The sequence below is a fragment of the Suricata suricatta genome, chromosome 7 (genome assembly GCF_006229205.1).
Source record: "Suricata suricatta isolate VVHF042 chromosome 7, meerkat_22Aug2017_6uvM2_HiC, whole genome shotgun sequence".
NCBI lineage: Eukaryota > Metazoa > Chordata > Mammalia > Carnivora > Herpestidae > Suricata > Suricata suricatta.
Genome location: NC_043706.1, coordinates 11,067,522 through 11,093,697, shown reverse-complemented (window position 1 = coordinate 11,093,697; position 26,176 = coordinate 11,067,522). Strand labels below are relative to the sequence as shown.

General features: G+C 45.0%; 2 protein-coding genes across 3 annotated transcripts in view; one reads left to right on the top strand and one right to left on the bottom strand.

The window, feature by feature from the left end:
- The window catches only part of KDM1B (lysine demethylase 1B), a 58,875-nt gene extending 49,765 nt beyond the window's left edge, over positions 1-9,110 (top strand). For both annotated transcript variants that reach the window (XM_029945345.1, XM_029945344.1), the window contains exons 18-21: positions 455-580; positions 1,833-1,955; positions 3,662-3,814; positions 7,309-9,110. In XM_029945345.1, coding sequence (XP_029801205.1) covers positions 455-580; positions 1,833-1,955; positions 3,662-3,814; positions 7,309-7,392 — 486 coding nt within the window. In that variant the 3' untranslated portion in view covers positions 7,393-9,110. The remainder of the gene's footprint in view (positions 1-454; positions 581-1,832; positions 1,956-3,661; positions 3,815-7,308) is intronic.
- Positions 9,111-9,671: 561 nt separating this feature from the next.
- Positions 9,672-26,176, bottom strand: part of DEK (DEK proto-oncogene) — a 29,405-nt gene continuing 12,900 nt past the window's right edge. The window contains exons 7-10 of the mRNA XM_029945346.1: positions 16,109-16,244; positions 15,745-15,893; positions 11,578-11,646; positions 9,672-11,136 (exon numbers count right to left, since the gene is read on the bottom strand). Coding sequence (XP_029801206.1) covers positions 11,125-11,136; positions 11,578-11,646; positions 15,745-15,893; positions 16,109-16,244 — 366 coding nt within the window. The 3' untranslated portion in view covers positions 9,672-11,124. The remainder of the gene's footprint in view (positions 11,137-11,577; positions 11,647-15,744; positions 15,894-16,108; positions 16,245-26,176) is intronic.

Sequence of the window (26,176 nt, the reverse complement as noted above, 5' to 3'; positions counted from 1 at the left end):
ACTGGGCATATAAATGTATAAGTAAAGTGGGTTTTTGTTTTTGGTTTTCGGCTGCTTTCCAAGCCTCCCCTCCATTAATTGGTCCCAGTGAGGAGAAGGTTTCACTCCCTCTGCCTTTAAGTAAAACCTTCTTGTAAGCAGAACGTGCCGGTGCTGGTGGCCCTAGGGGAAGGGGGGTTCAGGACATCGGCCACAGGACCAGGTCTCAGGAGTGCCTTGGCATCCTTGGGTCAGCCCAGGGGTCGTCAGTGGTCCTGCCGGTATCGGTGGGCAGGACTGAATGGCCTGAAAGCCAGATGCTCTGAGAACAGACGGATGGGAGCACGGAAGGGAGCGTCTTAGGTCTGGTTTTCTGTGTCTCGCTTTAGTTAAGCGTAGAATGTTCCCCAGAGATTATTGCACTTCTGGTTCCAGGAGCTCTCAAACCGTCTCTCTCTCCTTGCTCACTCTCCAGGTTGCCCTGGAGTTCCCGTACAGATTTTGGGACAGTAAAGTTCAAGGGGCGGACTTTTTTGGCCACGTCCCGCCTAGTGCCAGCAAGCGGGGGCTTTTCGCCGTCTTCTATGACATGGACCCCCAGGTAAAGTCGGTGACGTGTGGTTGGATTCCCTGACTACAGGGTGGCATTGGATTGGGCATGACTCCCGGGTCAAGCGCAGGACCTGATGGACGTGGCGGATGCTGTGGACAGGCGCTTACAGGCTGGCCGGGTCCTTGGACGCGATCGGTTCCCACAGCGAAGCCCTAGCATCGGCCACGTTCTCTTCAAGTACTAATGTCGCTCCCTGGGAAGCGGATTCGTTTTTTTGGAAACAGATATTTCGTGCCGCCAGGGAGCCCGCTCAGGGGTAGTCAGCACAGCGCACTCAGGCCGGAGCACTGCTCTGTGGGGTCCTGTGAGCGGTGGAGGGCAGCGGATGGTGGGGGGGGGGGGCTCTGTGTCGGCAGAGGTCACTGGTGGGGCAGCAGGGGGAGGGAGGGGCATCCCTGGGACTCGCAATGTTCACCTCATGCACAGGCGTCACCTCTGGTCTTCTGTCGTGCCCCTTTCTTCTTCCGTCTGAGAAACATTCTTAATTGTTGTATAATGTTTATTTTGAGAGAGAGTGAGCAGGGCAGGGGCAGAGAGAGACAGAGAATCCCAAGCAGGCTCCACACTGTCTGCACAGAGCCTGATGCGGGGCTCAATCTCATGAACCATGAGATCATGACCTGAGCATGATCAGGAGTCCGATACTTAACCGACTGAGCCACACAGGTGCCCCTTAATTTTTTTTAATACTTATTTTTTAGAGAGAGAGAACGAGAACAAGTGGGGGAGGGGCAGAGAGACAGAGGGGTCAGAGCGTCTGAAACAGGCTCCGTGCTGTCAGCATAGAGCCCGTGGTGGGTCTTGAACTCATGAACTGAGATCATGAACCTGAGCCACCCAGGCGCCCCTTTGTGTTTATGGTTATGTTTAACTTAACCTTTATGTTAAAAGGCTGCGCTTGGGCAAAACTTCTTTACCGCTGGGGAAAGATTGTTTTCCCCTCATTTTATCTGCCCACCTGCCTTCCCATCTTCTTCTATTTCTCTTAGAACAAGGTCTTAGAAGGGAAAAAGCCAGGAGAACCCTGAATTTGATATTTATCCTTCTTCCCGAGTTGTTCAGCTGTGAACAACCAAACTTAGAGACGAATAATGAGTTTTTCTAGGGGAACAGACGGGTGGCGGCGGCGGGGATCAGGGGCGGTGTGTGAGCACCAGGGCTTTGCCGGGTCGGAGCCGCGCGGTGAGGGACGCCTGTACTGGAGCAGAAAGTGTGAGCCGCTGTCCCTCCGCGTCCGCAGAAGCAGCAGAGCGTGCTGATGTCGGTGGTCGCCGGCGAGGCCGTGGCGGCCGTCAGGACCCTGGACGACAAGCAGGTGCTGCAGCAGTGCCTGGCCGCCCTCCGGGAGCTGTTCAAGGAGCAGGTCAGGGCCGCCTCGCGGCCGGGGTTCTGGCGGGGCAGGGCTGTGTTCTCCCATTCTGGGGCTGGCAAGCCCGAGGACAAGGTGCAGGCAGCTTTGACCTCCTCCGAGGCCCCTCTCTGCCCGCAGTCGGCCGCCTCCCCCCTCCCCGCTGCAGCCTCACACCGTCTTCCTCTTCTGCTCACCTCTGTCCGAATTGCCTCTTAGAAGGACACCAGTCAGACTGGATCACAGGCCACCCTCGGGACCCCACTGGGTCTGAATTACCTCGTGAAAGGCCCTTCCTCAAATAGAGTCACAGTCTGAGGTTCCAGGGGGTTAGGGTTCTGTCATATGAATTTTAGGGGGACACAGTGAGTCCGTAGCCACACTCCATACTGCCTTTCACACCGTTGTCTTCGCTCACATCACACACATGCCTCTTTCTTTCCCTTCCCCTTCCCTCTCCCTTCCTTCTCCTCCCTCCCCTCTCCCCCCCCTCGCTTCTCCTCAACCCTTCTCCTCCCTCCCCTCCCCTCCTTCCTTCATGCTCATCTGCAAACGGCAGCAGTGTGGTGGGGAAGTGTGTAGACGTATAGACGCGGCTTCTGGAACCCGCGTGTCCTCCCTGCAGGGGCGAAGCGCATGTCCTCTGCACCGGTCCTACTTCAGTGTCCGTGCTGCTGGAGCGAGCGCCACAGCCCCTCTTTCACAAGGATGCGACAGGCTCAGCATTTCCCCCACTTCCTGTATTAACCCACACCCTGGCAAGCTTTGAGGACAACTTTCCTTTCAAACGGATATTGTCCAGAATATTCTCGCACCCTTCAGATGCAGCGAGTCTCTTCTTTTTTACAGAGGAGCTCAAGGTACCTACTTTGTATTGGTCAGTGGAGGACATCTCACGGTCTCTGCAGATTTGGAAGCTTTCATCTTTTTCAGATAAAGGAGTGGAAGTAGGAGGAGATGAAATGACTGAGAAGAGAAGGCACCCGGGGTGTTCTTTTACCTGATCTGATTCCGTCTCACAGGAGCCCCTAGCTTGCCGGGTTTTGTCCAGAAACTCATTTCCACATTAGTTATTTGGAACTTAGCACATACTTTCCACAGAACTATGTTTATTGTTTAAATGTTTATTTTTTGAGAGAAGAAGAGCACATGAGCGGGCGGGGGGGGCGGGGGTGGAGCAGAGGATCCAAAGCAGGCTCTGTGCTGACAGCAGAGCGCCTGTCGTGCAGTTCGAACTTGCGAACTGTGAGACCATGACCTGAGCCAAAGTCGGACACTTAGCTGAGCCCCCAGGAACGGGGGCGCCCCCCTGTAGAACTGGTTTTCCTAGTGGTGCTTGTCAGCGGCACAGAAGTACCCGAAACCTAGAGACTGCGGCACTTCCGCTGGCGCTGCCTGCTGAGAGCCGCACGTTGAGGTCCCCCGGGCACACGCCAGGTGTCCCAAAGGGAGCGCCGGACGTGGCAGCCGCTGGCAGCCATGAAGTCTCTGGCAGGACGGAGGATGAAGGGTGGGGTGGGAGCCAGCTGCAGAGAGGAGAGGCTGCAGGCTGCAGGCCGGGGATGGAGGAGCTGCCCGTCGGGGTCTCGGGGGAGCCGCAGGGGCAGAGTGTAGGGGGATGTGCCTCGATTCCAAAGCAGCCGGGAGCGTCGGTCTGTGCTGGGCCCACAGCCCATCCAGGCCCCTCTGACCCAGGCTCCGGTTCCTTCCGCTCCACGCAGGAGGTCCCCGAGCCCACGAAGTATTTCGTCACTCGGTGGAGCATGGACCCCTGGATCCAGATGGCCTACAGCTTCGTGAAGACAGGCGGGAGCGGCGAGGCCTACGACATCCTGGCCGAGGAAGTGCAGGGGACGGTCTTCTTCGCCGGCGAGGTGCGTGCCCTCGTCCGGACCCACGCCCTGTCCTCTGGGTGACTTTCTTTTAGTTCAGGTGACTTAGGTCCAGCGTTTACCAGCAGAGTCGGATCCGGTCAAAGGCGCTAGGACCCCAGAGCAGCAGAGATGCCCCCTCTGCCGCCTCCTCCACCCCAGGATGGCCAGGTCCAACCCTTCCTGTTGTTTCTTCAGGAGTTTACTTCGTGGTTTTGAATATTTGTGTTGTTGACTTCGGATTTAACAAAGCAAGCATCGGGTGCCTGGGTGGCCAGTCGGTTAACTTGGTCGGCTCAGGTCACGACCTCACAGTTCGTGGGTTCGAGCCCTGCATTGGGCTCTGCACTGTGGGTGCAGAGACCATGTGGGATTCTCTCCCTTCCTCCCTCCCTCTCTCTCTCAGAATAAATAAACTTAAAAAAAATTGTCTTTAATAATACAAAAAAGAAAGTAGACATCGCTGACTGCGTAGCGGGTTAGAGTTAGCCTGCCGAGTGTGGTTACTTCACACTTGAACCGGGCTCCGGGCCCCTGTGCCGGGGCTTCCTGCCGAGCCCCCGCCTCCCTTGCGGGCCCCTTTCCCACTCAGCTCTCAGTTCCTCGCCGGCCCCTTTTCCGCTGGCTTCGTTCTCTGTGCCTCTCGGGCCTCGCCTCCGCTCCCCTCAGTCTCCGCAGAGTCCCTGTGAGCTGGTGCGTCAGCTCCGCCGGAGAACTCCCCCTCCAGGGGTCCTCTCGCCTGGGCCCTCCTCCCCATCTTCCAGGTTTTTATCTTCTAGATCCCTCTCTTCTTTTTTTCCTTTAATTGTGGTAAACTGCACATAACATATCATGTACCATCTTGACTATTTTTTGTCATTAAACATTAAAGGAATTTCATGTGTGATTCCTTCTACTCACTGCCCATTGCTGTAGTTCTTCCAAAGTCAGAATCATAACTTTCAAAATAGCTTTTTAAATTATTTTTAAACATTTACTTTGAGAGAGAGAGGGTGTGTATGAGAGGGAGAGGGACAGAGAGAGAGAGAGAGGGAGGGAGGGTGAGAGAGAATCCCAAGCAGGCTCTGCAGTCTCAACATAGAGCCTGACTCGGGGCTTGAACTTATGAACCTGTGAGATCATGACCTGAGCCGAAATCAAGAGTCAGATGCTCAACTGACTGAGCCCCTCAGGCGCCCCATGAAGGCTCCAATTCCTGCACATCCTTACCAACAACGTGCTGTCTCCTGGGTTTTGATAATAGCCCCCCTATGGAAGGAAGTGGCCCGGCTCCTTCCTTGGTTCACTTCTGTTGAGAAGTGTTTTGCTGTTTTGATGACTGTTTTTCTGCGCCTGTTTTTTTGCTTGCTTGTAATCTAGAAGCTCATAGCCTTCCGTCCTTGATGTCTGTCTTCTGATCGTTTTCTTGTCACGTTTTTTATTTCTCTCGTTTCTGGATCTCTGTTACATGTGTTGGGACTCCCGAGTTGATTTTCTGACCGTCTTTGCTGCTGTTGCTCGTGTCTGTCTTCTCATCCTGTTTGTGGTGGGGAAAGCCACCTTCCTTGAATTGACCTCTGAAATTTTGGTTAAGGAGCACCTTCTCGTCCTCAGAGTATTCCTTTGGTAGCACCCTCTTCTTGCTTAAGGACTCCTCAGTTCCTGGCTTGCTTCCGTTATCCTCTGCCTCCCACTTGGCCAAATACCCCATCTTTGACAGTCTGCTCAGATTGGAGCGAGGCATTTTTACAAAAACAGCCTATTGAGAGCGCCCGCAAGCTTGCTAAGGGGTGGTTGGCTCCCCAAACATCTGTCCACCTATAGCTCTTTTCTCTGGGAACATTCTGGGAGCCTTTCTCTTAGTTTTGAAGACCCACTTCATCCCCATTTTCCTTAGTGCCTCACCCCCACCTCGGCCTCTGATCCCCAGGGGGGAGGAGGGGTGCGCGGGGGAGGGGAAGCAGGCAAGGGACCAGATTGCTCTTCGTCCTGTTTTCACTGGGGCCCAGCCCCTGCATCTGTCCTTCCAGATACTTCCAGTGGCTGAAATGCTTTCAGGTTTCTTTGGGGTGAATTGGCTTGCTCTGGGTCACCCCCCATCTGCCCTCCCAGACTTGGGACCCTCAGTGCTCTCCCATCTGCTCTCATCCTCTGTGGGCTACAGTCTGGGACCGCCCAGGTCTTCCAGCGCCATCTAGAATAGAGCCATCTTTGCTCTTCCTGATGTGTGGGTGAACATCGTTTAAGGACTGGCTGTGTGGATCGTCCTTGGCCTGCAAATCTGTGGGAGCAGAGCGTGGCCGCAGGCCAGGCACAAGTGTCCGCTGCTCGCGAGGAGCTGTGTTAGGCTCGTGTGATACAGTTGTCACTTCATATTGAAAATATTAAAACTTTTTTTTATTAAAAAAAATTTTTTAATGGTTAGTTTTGAGAGACAGCGTAAGCAGGGGAAAAGCAGAGAGCAAGGGAAGCAGAGAATCCGAAGCAGCTCCAGGCTCTAGGCTGTCAGCACAGAGCCCAGCATGGGGCTTGAACCCACAAACCGTGAGATCATGATCTCAGCTGAAGTCAGACACCCAGGTGCCCCTAAAACATTTTTAAAGCCATTTTTCTGAGGTTTCTGCCATTCTCTACCCCCTACTAGCAATTGTATTTTCTAATGTTTATTATTTTTTTAGTTCATTTGAGAAAGAGAGCAGGGGGAGGGGCAGAGAGGAGACAGATCCCAAGCAGGCTCTGCACCATCAAGTGCAGACCCCAACTCAGGGCTTGAACCCACAAACCATGAGATAGTGACCAAGAGTAAGACGCTTAACGGACCGGAACCACTCCGCGCCCCAGTAACTGTACTCACTCCTCTTGCTCATCCCCCCAGCTCTCCCTGCTTCCGTCCAGCCATCAATCTGGGGGGCGTGGAACATACTTTAGTTCACACGGAACTTTTCCTCTATTTCATGCCCTTGTCCATCTTCTGAGATCGGCTCACCTCGCACCAGTGACCGTCTTCCATGGCTACACCCCAGACTTTGTCACCTCCCCGCCCCAGCTCCCAAGCCACACATCAATCTGCTGCTTGTCCCAGTTTGCGGGCTGTGTTCCCACTCCGACCTCTTGGACAGCCCTCCCCTCCTGTCTCCTGGCTGTCGGCGGGCTCCCTCTGTCCTGCAGCAGTCCTCTAGCAAACCTCCACGGCCGCCGACGGTTCAATTCGCTTTCTGGGCTTCACTGGTCACGGATTCCAACAGGGAGATAGCTTTCCGGGGGCCAGTGGGCAGGGACCGTCTTCATGACTTAGTTCCAGGATGTGGTGTGAATGTAGGCAGTGTCCTCAGGTGAGCCGCCCAGTCGTCCTCGGGAGGGGTGAAGCAGGCGGGGGTGGGGTCCAGTGGTAACAGCACCGGGGAGGGCCTGCCGCCCGTCCGTACTTGAGGCCCGGCGTGTGTGCACGCGGTGTTCGTCTGGGTTCTCATCTCACTTCCCTGTATGTGATCTCAAATTACGCACCTTTTTTCTTGCAGGCAACAAACAGGCATTTCCCACAGACTGTTACGGGGGCCTACCTGAGCGGGGTTCGGGAAGCAAGCAAGATCGCGGCGTTCTGAACGGACTGTGGGTGCACCCAGCTCTCTCCGGAGACCAGACGGTAACGTTTGAAACACACGTCAAACCTCACGTTCATGAACTCAAGACACGGAATCCTCCCGAGAGCATTACCCCTGGGGTCCTTCTGTAAGCACTTCTAGTCCCTTTTGTTTTCCCCAGGCGTGGCCGAGGCAGTCTTTAACCTTAAATTAAGCGAGGAGTTCTTCCCTGGTTGGAGATTCCCTTCAAATTCTGACATTTTGTTTCGTGCCTCAGTTTTCAAACACTGAGAAACCAAGCGGCAATTAAAAAACCAGATAAAGCCATGTATTTTTCTTCCGTCAGTTCATCAGTTCCCTTTGCCAATGAGCCTTAAGATTTTTATATAGCTCCAAAATTGAGCTTTTACTTAAAATTTAGATAGAAACCTTTCCCTTTCAGATACAGCACAGACTCTTCAGTTAAAAGTAAATGAAGCTTCTAGACTATTTTATATTGTACATATTTCCTTCCACTGGGTATTCAAAAGAAATTTAAAATCCAGGGATCTTTTGTGAGGACACATTTCAGACTCGTGCTCTCATTGGCGAACAACAAACTTCTCAATCCCTTCAGAACAGGCACCGTGTGCATCAGCCCGGCCTCGAGCTGGCACCGGCTTCCTGGGCCCAAGGAGAACGTGGCCGTTCTTCTCGGAGCCGCCTCTGGCCGCACGGCACACTCCTGGTCGCCTGAATTTTGGCAACCACTTGCAAAAAGATCTTGTCAGAATACTTTAATTAAAAAAACCTCTCTCTACTGCCTCTTTTTAAAATAACAGATTCAATCTCTAGGAATATTTTTTACAGCATTATGTTTTCAGTATTCCATAGGCAGGTCCACTGGAAAACTGCAGAAAAATGTGAGATTTCCTGGTAAATACTACACATTTATTTAAAGCCATATCTTAAAAGCTGGAGGACATGGCACATACTTACTTTTTCCTTGTTCCCCGTAATGGCAAAAGAATTCAGTGACCCTGGTTTCAGGGACTTCAGGATGCTTATCTTGCCAAGAAGTTAGAAGAGCGTATGGTAATTTAAATGCTTTTGTTTTAAAAAGTCTGAATGGTTCTTTCAATTATATTAGTGTTAAAAGAAAAAGGGTCTTAAAAGGACTTTGAAGAAGTTTTTCAAAATATTAGATATTTTTAAAATTTAAAGTCAGCTTGTCAGTAGAAATAAGAGTTTTATGCAAACTTTAAGGAGTTGACACCTTCCTCCTCATCAGAGTATGATACAAACACAAGAAAGCAAACAGCAGTCAATTGATTTCAAAGTTGGGTTAACACAGGAAAATATTGGTAGATTATTCGATGAGACTCCTTGTACTGACTGGGAAGTATTAGGCTTTAAAAATGTAAAGACTAGCATGTGTTTAGTGATAAATGCAAAATATTTTAAGTTTGAAATGGTTCACAGTTAGTCTCTGGGCACTAAAACTTGTGCTGTGCTGCAAGCAAAGTAAGGAGAATCCTTGGTAGCTCAAGCGCAGTGACTGTGTATTTAATAGTTTCCTGTCCCAAGTGACAGCTTTTTGTTCTTTCAGGAGCCATGGTACTTTTCTTTTCTTTGAATGTTTTTCACGGTTTGAATATTTTGTAATGGAAGAGCAGTGACTACACAATGCTTTAACTGCAGACTGTGAACAGCTGGTTGTGGAAAACTGCTTAATAAAACCTAGACTTGTTTTTCAAATACACTGTGCCCTGGAGTGGTGAGCCTGCGCGGTAACCGGGGCCCCTCCCCACAGGCGTCCCGCACCCCGCCATCGCCTCCCCGCGCCCGCAGACCTGTGTGGCTCCTGGGCCTTCCTGCGCACCCCCTTCCAAGTAAACGCTTGTAAGAGACAACTGGTAACTGTACTCACCTTAGTTTTGTGGGATCACTTTCAAGTTTTCCTTCAGGATTTCTTCCTAGTATGTATTCAGCGTAGAAGTGATCAGTGATAACTGACTGACCAGGATGCCAAATTAAATGGGGCGAAGTCCATTAAAATCCCCATTCAGGGGCACTGGTGTGGCTCAGTCACGTTGGAGTCTAAAGTGCGGCTCAGGTCACGTTCTCATGGGTTTGCGAGTTTGAGCGTTGGGCTCTGCACTGATGCGCAGAGTCTGCTTGGGATTCTCTCTCTTCCAGCCCCTCCACTGTGTGCTTTTTCTCTCATAAGAAGTCAGCAACAACACATTCCCTGTTTGAAATGCTCATCTAGGGAGGAAACGCTACCGAAGCCAGAAGACACTAATGCAAGAGACAAGAGCATGGGTTTATGTTTTTATTGACAAGGTTTATAGGAACAAATTAAATATTTAAAATCAATGGCCAATTCTTAGGTCTCATTTAGTCATTTGTTTGTATTTATCAAGAAACAAGTCAAATCTGTGAAAATATGGCCAACATTTATCATTTTTATGTACTTTGTGTTTTCTGGATGGATATTTTAAACACTCAACTGGTTTATCAAAGGCCTAATTCTCTCATCAGCAGGATGTTTTTAAACTTCAGAAATTATTTAATAAACTGATTAAGACAATGTAAAAGATAAAACAGTCTAATTCAGGAGCGGGATGTGTGTTGATCACCTAGAATCCTGATTGGCCAAAATTTAAAACCCAAAAGCCCTGATTCCTCAAATACATTAAACTTGTTTAATGTTAAAAATAAGTCTCTCATCACTTTTGAGAAATACTTCGTCAGAGAGCCCCACCACTGCCTACACATTACCTTCCAGCACTGTGCTCGGTGCATTTGTCCTAACTGTAAAGGTGGCCAGGTTTCCATCAGCATTTTAGATGGGCAAAAGCAGTTAGTAAAAACCAGTTCATTTATTATAAGCCAAATGTGCCGGTCCTTAACCCCGCCCTGCCCCCCAATTTTGAAGTTCTGCTGTGTGGGTTCCGTCTGTCCTTAACATACAACGTATCTACAGCCAGCCGCAGGGCTAAGACTAAGACTACAAACTGCTGACACTTGTGAGGCAGAGAACGACCTGTTCCTTCAGGGTTTTCCCCACTGAATTCTGATTTCGCTGCTCCGTCATATACCATCTGGCCGAACACTGACATTTCCGTTTATAATTGTAAAGATACCTACCAGTAGGAGTTTAAAAATTGATCTGCACAAAAGAAATAAAAAAACTTTATATACAACAAATTTGTTTTTAAAAATACAAAAATAACCTCTGTCACGTTTGTCATGCTGACAATTTGACATACATACACATGCAGCAGACGCTTTCCAATTTAGTCTGGGTAGCCTGTCGAGTTTTGACGATGAACACACTGCCACCGTCAGATGTGTATTCAAGGTACTTCATCTAAATACTGCCATGGTCTCTGCATGTATAAATGTCGGTCATCGTTTCTTCTACTTGGTTAAAAGTATATCTGAAACAAGCGAGTACTAAGCGCACTAAAAACTACAACAGTTCAAGAATCTACGCTCTCATATAAAGAAATCCAAAATGTACAAAATACAGCTATAAAAGCAAGGAACAATTACTGCCATGCAAAATTTTAAACTAAAAACTGCATAGAAATGCAATTTAAAACAACAAACTCAAATTTACTTAACACTCAAGATAAAAAGATCAGCAATAGGTTCTGCCAACGCAACGCCTGCAAGGGTTAGAAAAGGAAGTACATTCTCTTTGCTGGTAGAACGGTATAAATCAGATCTTGACGTCCATGGCACAAGCCCTCTGTCGCCTCTGCCTCAAGAAATCAGCTGCAATGAGAGAGAAGCACCGTCTTCCTCTATCCAAAATACAGTATCAGGAACACAAAAATCAGCACCCCCCCCCCCCTGCTTTTTACAACTTGTTTTACTACTGTCACCCTGGGAAATCTGTTGCAGCCGGGATAATACAGCCACTGCGGACCCGCCTTCGGTGCACAGGGACCATGCTCAAGCAGTGGGGAGAGACCGTGCTGCGCCTGGCTGCCCGTGCGTGCTGAGAGCCGGAGGGCAAGTTTTGTCACTAATATTCAGACTTTATTGTTGAACTCTAGAATGGGAATGAAAAATACTTTGCCCATCTATTTCGAGAAAATCTGAGGATCAAATGTGATACAGTGACATGAAGGTTTTGGAAAAATATATAGTATTTGATATAATTTGTCTTATACCTTCAAAATGATCAAAATCAGAAAAGGTGGATGTATTTACCTCTTTGACAGTTGTTTTTATGAAGTCTTTTCTTTCAGTTAAATCATAAGCAGGATAATTTTCATATACCTAGAGTGAAAAATTAACAGATTTAAAAATCCAGTCTTAAGGTTTATCTTTTTTAATTTTGATATTAAAATATGTTTGCTTATTTTTGAGAAGGAGAGAGACAGTATGAGCAGGGAAGGGGCAGAGAGAGAGGGAGACACAGAATCTGAATCAGCTCCAGGCTGAGCTGTCAGCACAGAGCCTAACACGGGGCTTGAACCCACAAATCGTGAGCTCATGACCTGAGCTGAAGTCGGACACTTAACCGATTGAGCCACCCAGGCGCCCCTACAGTTTATCTTTAGATACAGAAGAAACGTAGACAGTGTACAAATAGCTGCACGTACATTCTAAGCATTCTGGTTCACCATATACACCTACTGCAAACGAGCGGCACTAAACTAGGATGCGGACATTCTCAGTGTCATCTACACTCCTGGGAGTGTCCCCTGAATTCACACCCACAGGCGAGGGAAATGCCGGCACAGAGACGGCAGGTAAGTGGACTGAATCCCCTATGCCAGCCGTCCATCTGGCAGACGTCCCGCTGAGGTATCCTCCGGTCTTCCTCGACGTGAACTCTGACGGGCTCCCGCCTCCACTGCACAGCTCCGCCCGTCGGCTAGGTTCAATCCCTGGGACCCAGGTGGTCACAGGGGTCCTCTGCTCCTACAATTTCACTCTAAACGTCCCTCTCTTTGGTCACCTCGTCACCTGCTTGACCTCACGATCACTCCCCGGCCTGCCATCACACAGGCCTGCCGGCTTCGCTCCCGAGGGCTAGATCAGGTGAGCAAACTTTGCCAGGTAAGGGCCAGACTGTAAAGGGTTTCAGCTTTTCCAGGAACACAGTTTCTGTCACTACTACTCAACTGGGCCACTGTAGCATGAACACTGCCACAGACAACACTTGAATGAATGGATGTGGCTGTTGTCACATCAAACTATTTACAAGAACAGGTGGTAAGAGGGATTTGGCCCACAGACTGCAGTCTGTCAAGCACTGGAAACAGAGTCGATCATTTACATCACCCTGTCGTTCACCCCCTGTTCTTTCTCTGCAAGACTCCACCCTGAACTGGTCTAACTACCATTCTTCTAGGACTGATCCAGAGGAAACACTGCTGTGGGAAAACAGAACTTCTAAAAGACAGGCCCATGCCAAGTTCATGGTGTCAAGGTCTGCGTCTTCCCGGGAACCTGACCATCTCTCAGCAGGTCCTCCTGTTGGGTCAATGGCATTTTCATCCCTTCCTCCTTCCTGCTCTTGGCCAAGAATCCACCATCATGAATTCTTCCAGCGTTGCCCCGTGCCTTTCCCTCCAGTCTATCTGTATCTGGATTCATCAATATTCCCCACTTACTGCTGCAGGGACCCTTTCTGGAACTCTCCCGTCCATCAGCTTCTCCTGCTTCCCCCACACCAGTCCTCAGCCTGACATAAGCACGTGCTCTCTCTCCCCGGCCTCCTTAAGTAGTAGTTTACCGACTTGTGCCCTCACCCCCGGTTAACTAGGACTTCCCTTCTACGGCAAGGCGTTTAAAACACAAGCTGTCTTCACGTTCCTCGCTATTCTCGGACTGATTCTCTGTCCAAGGGTACTTAATCCTCGCATTTACCATCCTTGAAACTGCCCTTATTAAGTGAACAATTATCTTCTAATTGCAGAGTCAAAAAACCCCTCAAACAATTTGACAATAAAATATTATGGGGAAAAAAAAAACCCTCAAGTTTTCTCACTGGACCTCTCCCTGCCGTAATTACCTTAAAAAATAACATGAAGTGTTTTCACAAAGACCAAATGCAGAGGGCTCCTCTCCCTTCTCTCTTCCCTCGTCCCTGCCCGAGAGGAAGCCAGTTACCACTTTGCTGTGTGTTCTTCCAGACCTTTATGAATGAGTTTCTACACAAACTCATAAATGTATCAATGGCAATACGGATTTTCTGTATTTACACAGATGGGATAACATTCTAGATGCTTTAAAAAGTTGACAATACCTGGAAGGTTTTTCCAGGGTCTTTTGAACTGCTACGTAGCATTCCGAAAGTGCACATGTACCATGTGAAACATTTCTCTACCCATGGCCATTTCGGTCGTTTCTGACTTTTCAGCATTACAGACACGCTGAGCATTACCGTGCTCACGTTGTGCAGATGTGACTGTGTCTTTAGCACGGACCTAAAAGCAGAGCTGCCGGCTTACAGGGCTACTGCGGTTTAAATTTTAAGCCACTACTTATTCTCCAAAGTGTTACAACTTCATGCATGAGTGAAGATCTCTGTCTATCCACTGCCAAGCATGAAAACTAGCATGATCTTGATAAAGATCCTGTCAAGCTAATAAGCAGAACTATTTCCTTTCCATTTCTATCTTCCTTATTAGTAGGGGAAGTGTGTCTTGATGTTTACAGGGCACTTCGTATTACTCCCCTCGAGAGCTGCTTTCCATAGCCACTGCCCGCTGTCCCATCGAAGGCCATGACCTTTTCTTAACTGGCACTACCCACTCCTGACTGTTCTAGAAACTGTCTCCTCTCTCTTGGCTTTGACAGCACCTCTCTCTCTACAATTTTTACATTCTGTAGAAATACTTCTCAACTCAGGGAGTCTGAAGGACTCTGTGTCCTTCACTTTTCTCACCCGTTACCTTCTCCCCTGGGCCACCTTATCTAGACTTCTGGTTTTAATTCGCAGCAGTAGCCCAGTCTGGGCCTCTCCCTGAACTTGGGAGAATTACAGTGGTCACAGTCTCTCCCACTTGGATGTTCTAAGCACCTCACTCACAATGTCCAGAACCAAACTCTCTCCCTCGGGGTGCACCCTGTGTTTTCCCACAGACCGTTAATGCAGCTGCGCCCTAACACCCACACGGAACCACCTCTGACCAAGCTCTCCTGATTTCTGACTTGCATTATGGCCACGTTTGTCTGGCTATGGCCAACTTGGCTTCCTTGCCTCGCATCCCGCTCTTCATCCTGTCTTCTCAGGGTGTCCAAGAGGACTCTTGAAAACCGGCCTGCGTACGCCCCTGTCAATCAGGTCCCAATATCCTACCCAGCCTCCCAATTCTCCTTTTAGTTTCAAGGGAAAAACTAAACTCTGCAACAAGGCCTAGGTAAGATCTGCAAAACTTCTCCTCTTTATTACCTAACTTCTATGAAGATTTCCTTCCTTCCAACTCTAGTTTTCACCCAAATTAAACTAATTACTATTCCTCATAGTCACTGCCCACTGTACGTGCACGTGTAGATACTGCTCCCTGCATGGAGCAGCTTATGCTCCAGGACGTGTCCCCTCCGCCCAGGGCCAGGCAGGGCCAGCTCCTCCCGTGGTGCCCGTGGTGGCGTGGTGCCCTCCACTCGCTTCCAGCCCCACCCCCACCGACTGTCCCCAGCTCAGCACCACAGCCACCTCGTCCCACCTCACTGAACGGTAGGCCCCCAGTAGGCAACTAACAGATTCTCCAGCTCTACCCCGAAATCTATCCCGGTGTCTGGTACATAATAGAGGCTCAGTGAATGCTGAATAAACAAAACAGTAGTCAAGGCCTTAACAAGAGTATAGAATATTTCACCTTTGGTACATTTGAAATGTTAATTTGGTTTTTAGCATCAGAAACTAGATTGTAAAATCTCCCAGTTTTGATCTGGGGTATAGAATATAAGGAATCATCTTCAAGCCTAGGTCATTTTATTTTCTGAGTAGCAGAAAAACTTCACAGAAGTCTAAACTAAGAACGTGATACAGCATCTTAATACAACAGTAATGCTAAAACTATGGTGGTCCATGAGATGCTGCTTTTGAAAACTAACACAATCTAAGGATGCATCAATAAACACAGTTTCCCGAGCAGGAAGAGAAAGTTCTTCCCAGTCTGGAGTCTGTCACTTCAAGTTCATTCACCGGATACACCGCCCTACTGCGTACGCAGCGAGTCCAGGGCAGACTCTGGCTCACTTCTCTAAGGCAGCACCCCAGCACCCGCGGGGGGCCCGGCACAGAGCAGTCCAGACGTCTGCTCAGTAATGAACACACATACAAACCTCACTTTGAACTGAGGAAAAAGTGAAAGAATTTTTCAAATAAAAGCAAAACGATCCAAGAATTTGTCCAATTACCTCCTTGCAAATCTGCTTCATTGTGACTTCCTCCAAGTTGGCACTAGCCAGTAATTTCTTCACGGTTTCCTTTAGCTCCTCATCTGTAGGAGGCTTCTTCAATTTTTTAATTAAAGGTTCGTCATCTGAACTATCCTCAGATTCACTTTCTAAAAGTAAGACAAGCGTTCATTAGATTCTCAAAGGGGTATCAGGTAAAATTAGAAACCACCACTTGAAAAATGACACGAAAAACGTGCATACTGGTATACCTTTCCCCAATTTTCTATGCAGTTTGTCTACTTTGCAAATACACACTTCAAACCTCTTACAGCACATGAATTAGATCTGTAAGGTTGCTCAAAATGTGTCATCACTAACCTACCTTTTTTGGAACTGTTTTGATTCTTCTTGGTGGTGCTGCTATCTGCCTTCTTAACATTAGCACTTTTTACAGTTTTCTTACTTTTGGGAGTGGCTTTCTGTTTAGGTTTTTCTCTTTTAGAAGTCTTTTTTGGTGGCTGTTGGAGAGCAAAGAACACATATATTGATGAGACTAATGGCCATCCTTTTAATCTTCTGTACCCAACAGTATCAGGGAAAATTAATGTATTCAACCTCACCGATGAAAAATTACTACTAATTATCAAGGTTTTAGATAAGCAATATGCTCAACAAACTTCACTTTATTCCTACACAAAACTAGTCATGAGAAGAATCAAACACCAAAAAGACGACGCCCTGATTTATCACTGTACAGATAGAAAACGATATGCATTGCCTTAATCTTTAAAAAAAAAAAAAACCCTCTAGAATAAAAATGCTGTTAATATTTTATTGTCTCTCCCAGATAGAAGGGAAGTTCCATGAGGGCAGGATTTTTTGGTGTCACATTCTTAAGTCCACTGTTACTATCCCTAACCCCTCAAATACTGTGCACAGCTGCTGCTCAATTAGCTATTACATGAATACATGAGGAAACTAAGGCTCCAGAAGCATTTCATTCACAGCCACTTAATAGTGAGATTCCAACAGATCTGACTCCAGAAACTCTTTTCTTAAACACTGATAGTTGATAGAACAAAGGCAAAGTATATACACATGGATAGATTAAAATGACAAAATTATAATTTATACTTTGTCTCAATCAGGGTCCTTGAAATTAGGCAACATTAATTCATTTAACTTTCCCAGAGTAAAAGCAACTTATATAAAGCAAATGCCTCAAGATAACCTAAAAGTCTCATCTTTACATATCAAAAATACTGATCACTTTTGACAGGATGTCTCTCCGAATGTTTTACAAATTCTGATTATCATAATTCCTTTTTTGAAAAAAAGACAGATACTGGAAAACTAAGTGTATAGACCAATCTAAGATTTAAGAGGGCTCAGGCTATTTCTAAGTGCAGTTTGGATCTGAGTATTTGTCTTTCCTCTTGCCGCACCGCCATCACTCCAGATTGCTACCAGCCCACCGTCACCAGCCTGTCCCACCTCAACACCTACCGCTGGTGGGGAGCTGGCTAACCTGTCAGGATTCAGTGCTACTAAAAAAAGGCATTTAAGAGGTGGCAAGGGGCTAAAATGCATTTTTTTTTTTAAAAGAACATTATTTTGAGAGAAGAAAAGAATGAGTAGAGGAGGGGTAGAGAGAGGGAAAGAATCCCAAGAAGGCTCTGTGCTGTCAGAGGGTTCTGTGTCATAAGCTAGGAGAGCATGACTTGAGCCAAAATCAAGAGTCTGATGCTTAACTGACGGAGCCACCCAGGCACCTCTGAAACGCTTTACGTAAGTAAAGTGTATGAGCTCTACCTATGAACGTTTGCTGTTTAAAGGCCATTTTTGCTTATTTCCTAATTCTTAGAGGAATTAGGAATTAGAGGAGTTGCTAGAAAGGTATCACTGGGTAAATCAATTCTCTAACTTGAACTAAGTTTTATTAAGTGTCCACCTAATTCATAAGAACACACAAGGCTCTGGAAGGGAATACTAGAATTTTGTAACGTCTGTTGATGCACTTAATACACAGAATAAAAGAATCAGTATGATGTATCACTCTTCAATCTGTAGATGACTAAAATACTTTATAAGAAAGTAAGTTATTATAGAAAGGTGTGGGGAGGATGAGCAAGGGGTAACAATGTTAGAAGCATTACTACTCCATCCCCATCCAAATTAGAAAATTAGAAGCAGACACTTAAAATACTTCCAGCGCCTTTTCAGGCCAGGATTTACAGCTATCATTAAAATTCTAAAAGGCACATAATATGGCCCCATTTTAAAGCCTGTAACCTTGGAGTACAGGTAGCTTGAAAAGCCTAACAATTTAGAGTGATACAGGGTAGTCAAGCCATCTTCACAGACGTTACCACTGGACACTTAAAATGATGCTGCTTGCTGTATTTAACATCATCTTCTAGCAGGGATGGTGCCCACAGCTTTTTAATTGGACAACTAGCCTATTAAGACTGCAAACACATGGTCACAAGCACTACAGAAACCTAACAGAGAGGAGTGTGGGCTCTGGAGGCGAGCTTCCTGGCTTCGGATTCCAGCCCCAGTCCAGCACTGGGCCCTGGTTTCCTCACTTACAAAATGAGCGAAGTATGATAGCACTTAACGCTTTTTGGGGGAGTAAACGCATCAATACATGGAAAATACTTTTAATGGTGCCAGGCTCACAGGAAATGGTTAATAAGTATTAGCTATTATTACTATTATGAGTGCTTCCCTTTGTAAGGGAATGTAAGAAATTCTTTGATTAAACAAATGCAGTAACTTTGATGTTTTAAAATTTTCTTTAAAAGCAGGGTCGATACAAAGAATAAACAGAACAAAAGCAGTGAGATAGGCTCAGTGACACTTGTGTTAACTAACCATGATGCATCATGCTTATTTTATTACATTCTGGTGGACAGGACCCGACCCCACAAGATCCATCCCCGTGTTAACAAACTGTGTATCTTTAGTAAGTAGTTACAAGTTTCTCTGTGGCGAACTTCAGGTAGGAATGCAGTAAAGGCTCTTTCTTGGACCAGTGAACCCTGACACCGGCCAACAGCAGGGGCAGAGAACTCGTGTGTGTACGTTAGCTGTGCAGATGTGAAGAATCAATCACCTCAGCTGCTCTGTCAAGTTTTCAGTGTGAAGGAAGAGGAAGTTAACTTTTAAAAACGAGGCCTCTCAAAGGACCTTGGTACCGGGATGCGAGGGACAATTCTGGGCAGGTGAGGGGTTGTGGACAATCAGGTATTTGCAGGTGAAGAGGCCTGGGAGAGGGGAGGAGAAGGGAGAGTGAGAGAATGCCCACTCCCTTCACAGCAACCTTCAAGTCCTCCTTCCCCTCACCCCCCGCCCCCCACAGGAGACTCTAACCTAAGGGTCTGAGTCCGCCTCTGCACGCCTCTCCGCACCACTGCTGACTCGCTGGTGGTCCCCCACTACCTGGCCTATAGTTCATGTATCCCGACTTCACGAGTTTGAGAGCCACACTTCCTGGTTCAAATCCTGACTCCACTACTGACCAATTTTGTATTCTCAAACAAATCACTTACCTTCCTTCCCTGTGCCTGCTTCCTCATCTGTAAAATGGAGGTAATAATACCAGACTTTGCTGAATTTACCATTTTTTCACATTTTCTCATCTCAGATACTGGGGTGCATTTTACAATTTATATTAAAATGATGCCTTATAGGCATCGGAGATTTGATGAACTGTGGCCATTATCTGTAGAATTGTTCTAAAGATCAAATGAATAAATAAATATAAGGTAGCAGAGAAAACACACATTTAATATACAGCATTATTAAACTAGTTACATACAGTCTTTTCCCACCATAGCACAAGTTTCTTAAAGTTATATTTGACAATTTCCACGAGAAAAGACACCTGCCTACCTTACTTAGCTCTGTCTGTACCCAGCAACCTGAAAAGTGTTTGGTGTAGGGGTGCCTCGGTGGCTCAGTCGGGTTAAGCATCCAACTCTTAATTTTGGCTCAGGCACTATCTCATGGTTCACAGGATCAACCCCTGTATGGGGCTCTGTGCTATCAGCATGGGATTCTCTTTCACCCTCTCTCTCTCTCAAAACAAACAAATTAAAAAAAAAGTTTGACACAAAGCAGCCATGTAAGTGTCACATTCATCTCTGTATTATTTGTAGGATCTGGTTTACCTCTACTCTGAACCAGGATGTGGTTAAAATATAATTAAAAGGAACAAGAAAAAGACATTTGTATAGTATTGCTTCCACATACACTATCTTATATGAGCTAAAAAAAAAAAAAATCCAAAGAAAACAGTTTATTTCATTACAAATGAGGAAAAGTGTATCTGAATAGTCAAGACAGCCAACACCTTACAACAGGTGCCTCCTACTACAGAATACTTGCTTCCAGAAGTGGATAACATACCTATGCATCTAAGCCAGAGCTGAAGTGACAAAAATAAGCCAGTGAGATCATAACCTATTTATACTGTTAAATTTAACTTTTCCATCACACACAAATGTTACCAATGAGAACAAAGAATAAAAAATGTTGGCAGAAAATGCAAAATGGCAACAAAGGATCACCAAACCTGTACGAGGGCTGTCTCTGGCCCTTACTCTCCAAACTCTGTAGGGGTCCCAGGAGCATTTCTTTAGACTTTTTTTTCCTTAAAAGCTAAGACGGGCCTTAGTGTAATCCAATTTTGTGCAGTTTTTACCAAATCTCTAACTCCACCAACCTCTCTTGTTCAAAGGCTCAGATCAAACTGTTACCTCCTGTGAAGCTTTCCTGTCTGGATCTTTGCTCCCCACGTGTCCCTAGAGAGAGGTAAATGCTCTTTTATCTTCTGAGCTTCCACACCATCTGGTCCATCTTTTTCAGCTCTTAAGTTATACTCTACTGTCATTCTGTCCTCTCCCTTTCTAGCAGCTGATGAGCAGAGACCCTGTCTTATTTGTGTCTTGATCTCCAGCGCAGGGCTTAGAATGGCACTTCGTAGGTGCTACATAATTTATTGTTAAGATTAAGACGGGAAAGGGTCTCTGGAAACTAGGTTACGGTTAAAGATGTATTCCCGCCCTGAGGTTCTGTTTCACTAGCATTGCTCTGCCTGCTAAGACCACATGCTTGCTACTAACAGCAGTTAGCCAAGCCTCTAGATTTTTTAATCTATCGGTCTTCTGGCACAATGTACATGTATATAGGCTATATATGAAAGACCATGAGATAAAATCATTAAGGGTGACTGAGCCACCCAGGCGTCCCTAGTTAGAAATTTCTAAGATTAAAGATAAACTTACTGTATGAATCTGTCACCAAGCTTTCTCTATAAAGTACCAGAGAATAAGTAATTTAGGCTTTGCTTGGCTATATGTGCTGACTGTTGCAATTTTCATTTTTTGTTTTAACATTTCAAAAATGGAAAAAAAAAAACCCAACTATCCTCAGTTTCTAGGCTGTACAAAAACAGGCCAGAGGCTGGATCTGGTGGTATAAGCCATACATAGTTTGTCATTCCTAGTCTAGATCATACATGACTGGAGATGAGTAGGGAAAAGGCAGAAACTATATAAATTAATCAGAGGATAATTTCTCAAGTTCTATATTTATGTCAATAGCTTTTAGTTAAGTTTTTATAAGCAGAAGTGGATTTTTACTTATCTAAAGCTATTGCTGAAATTCATATTTTAATCTAAATCAGTAGTTCTTTGCAGACAGCTCTGAAGATAGAAGCATATGAACTAGCAGCTCTGGACAACACGTAGAAACCCTGGGGTGCACCTGAAACAAATGTAATACTGTGTCCGCTGTACTTCAATCCTAACAAAATGCACACAGACACGTGAAGCGCACAAAAATGAGGATGTATCATCCTCGCTCTGAGGCGTCAAGACTCACTTAGATGCACGATGCGAAGCACATGGCGCACACGGACTCTCGGGGAGTCCCCTCGTATTTACCAACAGACGCTTACTGAACGAGGGGTGCTCTCCCCAGGCACACTGTTCCTGTAGGACAGAGGCCAGGTCTTTTATACCGCCACCAGCCAGACACTTGGCAAAATTCAGGTAGGAGAAGGCAGTCGTTTTGAATAAAGTGAGAATGATGCATCAACTACTCCCACGAAGACGGCCAACCTCTCGGGCTCTCAGTCTGGCTTCCGCCCTCACCGCTCTACTGCTGGACACATCACTCGGCCACAAACGAGTGTTTATGTCAGAGGCACCCTGGACTTCTGTGCTCTCCTTCTTTGTTCACAACTTTCCTTTTGATTCCCAAGGTCAATTTCAGTGGGTATTTCTGCCATTTTTCTCCAAAGCTTTCTCTCAGCAATAGATAAGGACACTTTCTTTTGGAATCCTACATCAAGTCCCATTCCAATGGCGTCTGGGTAGAAACTATTTTCTGGAACCTCAACAGCACTTAGCACACTCCCAATATATTGAATTGAATAACATAAGTGAGACATGAAAAACCCCTACTTTAAAATCTCTTAAAGTATTTTGAAAATTTTAATAATTATAGCAAACACATTATGTGTCATTACAAAGGAAAAATGTTGGAGCTACCCAGAGTTAAATTAACATTTAGTTATTTAATCAAACAGGAGGCAAAATTTGAGTCTTATTCAAAATATATGGGGAAAAATTAGGTGGTTAAGTTTAAAAAAAATTAAGGCCAGTGTCCAAGCTGTCATGGGATTTATTAAGATTCCAGCTTGCTATTCTGGATCTGCTGTGAGTTCAATCAGAGTCATTTAGTATTGCAGGAAGTTTTGATGTGCTAATGGGAAACACATAAAAATTGACAACTGCCACTAATTTCAGGTAATTCCATTTACTGTAATCTAAGTTTATAAAAGATGAGTAATACAAATATTTAAAAATTTGAAGAGGATTTTCCATGATCTCTGATAACCGTGAAGGTATAGAATCAGAGGAATGACACAAGCACTTTTTGAAGGAAGGCAAAAAACAAAACCTTGGGAGAAAAGGCTTACCTATCTTTTATAGGCAGCAGGGCTCTTGAAGGAGGGTCTCCAAAAAAGACGCCTGTCACAGAGCCAGAATCCTGTCCTCACAGCAGAAAGGTTGTACTGGGTGAACAGATGAACAAGATAAAAATTAGCTTAAAATACACTATTCTTTTAACAACTTGGCTGAGAAAACTCGAGTGCCAAGAGTAAAGAATGTGCAAGCCTCATTATAGTTCACAAAAGATTATGAAAGCAAGTTTAAGATTTTATTATGTGATTATTAACTTTGCCTTCCAATGAAAAATTTAAATAGTTTAAATGCTTTTGTAATTCCTCTGATAAAATTATGATGGGGGGGATTCTTATCTTTTGGAACATAATTAAGGACTAACAAAACTTTTACATTCACCCTCCCACTACTACCAAATAATTCCCTGAATGGTCCAAATACAGAAGTTGACCAAAATCTAGAACTGAAGTTTCTCCGATCTGGCTCATGCTGTAGGAGGCTCCTTCCCCCACAGACCCGGTAAAGCTAACACGCAGATCTCACAGATTCCCTTGCACTTAGAGGTAGAGAAGTAACAAAGTTCTGGCCAAGGCAATGAACAGAGAGATCGCTGGTAAAAAGCATCCCTTCTGGGGGCGGGGGGGAGTGAAACATTACTAGAAGGCGGCTCTCTGCTCTTCTCTATCTGCAACGGGGATTCAATGCCTTCAGGTAACACCACCATCTGTGATCATGAGGTTAAGGGCCACTTAGGAAGACAGTGGCTGGGGAAGAGGATACTCAAATTCTTGATAACATTTCTTGAGCTGCTGTACTGGCTCCAAACTGCCTGTCTGTGGATTTCTTGTCATAAAAGAAAGAGAAATTCCTCTTTTGGACATTACTAGTAAGTTTTTTAAGTATGCACAATTGAAGACATTCTTGGTATGTATGGGAAGGTTCAGGTAAATTCTAAATACTAAGTAATAATTCAGTCTGTTGTATATGTTTCTAGCGTTAAGAATGTTATAAAAACACTAAGAAACAAAAACTGAAGATGTATCAGAGTAAAATTTAAAAATATCAAGTATGCTCTGAAAAGGGTCTAAGAGATCATGAGAACTTTTTTCCCATGTGGGGAGCACTGCCTTTTTCTGTACTCCGCAACAACGGAGAAAGATGCTAATCCAATATGGGATTAGCATCTTTCCCCTAGAAAGATGCTAATCCAATATGGGAACCACTTGATTTTCAGAATAAGTTTATAGAAAATAACTAACCCTATCATTTTCTTATTCCTCATTCTTAAGAAACATCATCTATAAATTTCCTATTTCTAAACTGCTCTCCTTCTTCTGCCCTAATTAAGCAAATGTTCAAGAACCAAGATGATAAAGTTTAAAATGGCTCTTTTATAAAGGAATTTCTACCTAAGTCACTCCTGGAAAGAAAGAGCGACTTAATTTGAGTTACTTCTCAAGAAAAGGAAGATTAAAAAACCATTATGAATCATGCACTGCCTATGACAAAAATAGAGCTAGCCTCCAACAAAATGTTTTAGCAATTATTGGCTAACATGATTAAGTATGACACATTTCCTTATAAAAGACTTTAAAAAATACCTGCCCATTCTGTTTCAACCATGTGGTTTTCAGTGACTTCAATCCTACATTTAAGAAATCATAAACTGACTTTTAAATATCCTAGTCTTCCACACAGCTAAATATGAACACGAGCAGGTGACTGAGTGCCACTCAATCTCACATAACCGGTCAATGGACAACTGTAACTTGACTTGGATTTCGGCTTAGGAAAGAGTTCTAACTCTAGCAATAGATGTAAATTATATAGTCCCACAGCCCTCAATTTACAGAGAAAACAAAAGATAAGATTAATCTACCCACATTCATAGTTACTTATTCCAAGAATCTAATGTAAATGGGGGAGAAGACTTTTACTTATCAAAGAAAAAAAATCTGTCTCAAGAAATCAACAGAAGAAGTAATATTAACTTAGTAATTTTCTATGAAAAGAATCTGCAAAATAATTTTATCTACAGGCAGTCCACAACTTTTCCAATCAACCTGTAAATCTTTATGGCCTCTTAAAAAGAGGTCCTTTCAGAATAATAATCAAAAAAAAGTCCCTAACAAGGCTGCCACTTAACTTAGTCCTCAAAAAATTGAAAGAGTAAGGGAAAACACATTTACCACTGAACTACTGTTCCTCTTGCTAGTACTTACCTTTCAAAGAAGAGCCTTTCATAGGAACATAATCAGTAATAAAGTTTTTGAGGAGAACAGTCCTAAATTTGAAATATCCTTCAGAGTGATGAATAATTACTATGGTTGTTGGAAGGAGACTTATCAGAAAAAGACAAAAAAATTTTTTAAAAAAGAAAAAAAAATCCAAGCAATTCTCAGTCCAGATTCTACTGGATTGTATTTTACGAAGTTTGTTAATTTTTTCTTCTACACGGGTTTTCACCATTTAACCTGGGTTTCTAGCACAAAATCCTTTTTTAATGGCATTGTAGAAAGGCTTTGATTTATAAGGACAGTTCCACTTGTGATCATTATCCAGGAACCAATACGATTACAAACCAATCAGGGGTCATTTATATTCACAAGATTCAAGGAATTCTATTTGGATAAATGGGACAGTAATCTGGAAAAAAGTAAAAATGAGTATAAAATACTCTCACTTTTTAACCTACACCTCAGGCATAAAATGATAGGAAAACTGGATTTAAGAAATATTACATATGACAAAAAGCCACTTAAATACTAATGGTAACAGCAACGCCTAATACATACAACACTCGTGCCAAGTGCTGCTCTTATGTGCTTTATATAAAGTCACTTAATACAACCCTTTAAGACTGGTACTGTCATCAACCCTGTATTACAGATGAGAAGCTGAGGTATAGAGTTTATAAGTAATCAGCCCAAATCATTCTCAAAGGTACAGCTGGGATTTGTACCCACATAGTTTCCAAAGCTCACACTCATAATCCTGTGCCTCTATGGAAAAATTCGATGTGTATATTCTATAACAAATTTTCATCCTTCAACTCTGCATTTAAAAAGATTTTAGAGGGGCGCTTGGGTGGCTCAGTCGGTTGAGCGTCTGACCTTGGCTCAGGTCATGATCTCAAGGTCCATGAGTTCAAGCCCCATGTTGAGCTCTGTGCAGACAGCTCAGAGCCTGGAGCCTACTTCCAATTGTGTCTCCCTCTCTCTCTGCCCCTCCACCACTGGTGCGCTCTCTCTCTCTCAAAAACTAAATACACACACACCAAAAAAATAAATAAAAAAAAATTTTTTAAAGGCTTTAGAAAGCATAGTGAATGCATGTAGTCATAACCCAAAATTTGTTGAAGATTATTACTGTAGAAGTGCTATTATTATAGATTCACATATAAACAATTGTGTTGCCCTCCTAATGTCCTTAAAATCTATTCCATAAAACCCTTAGGGCTAAGATTAATCATC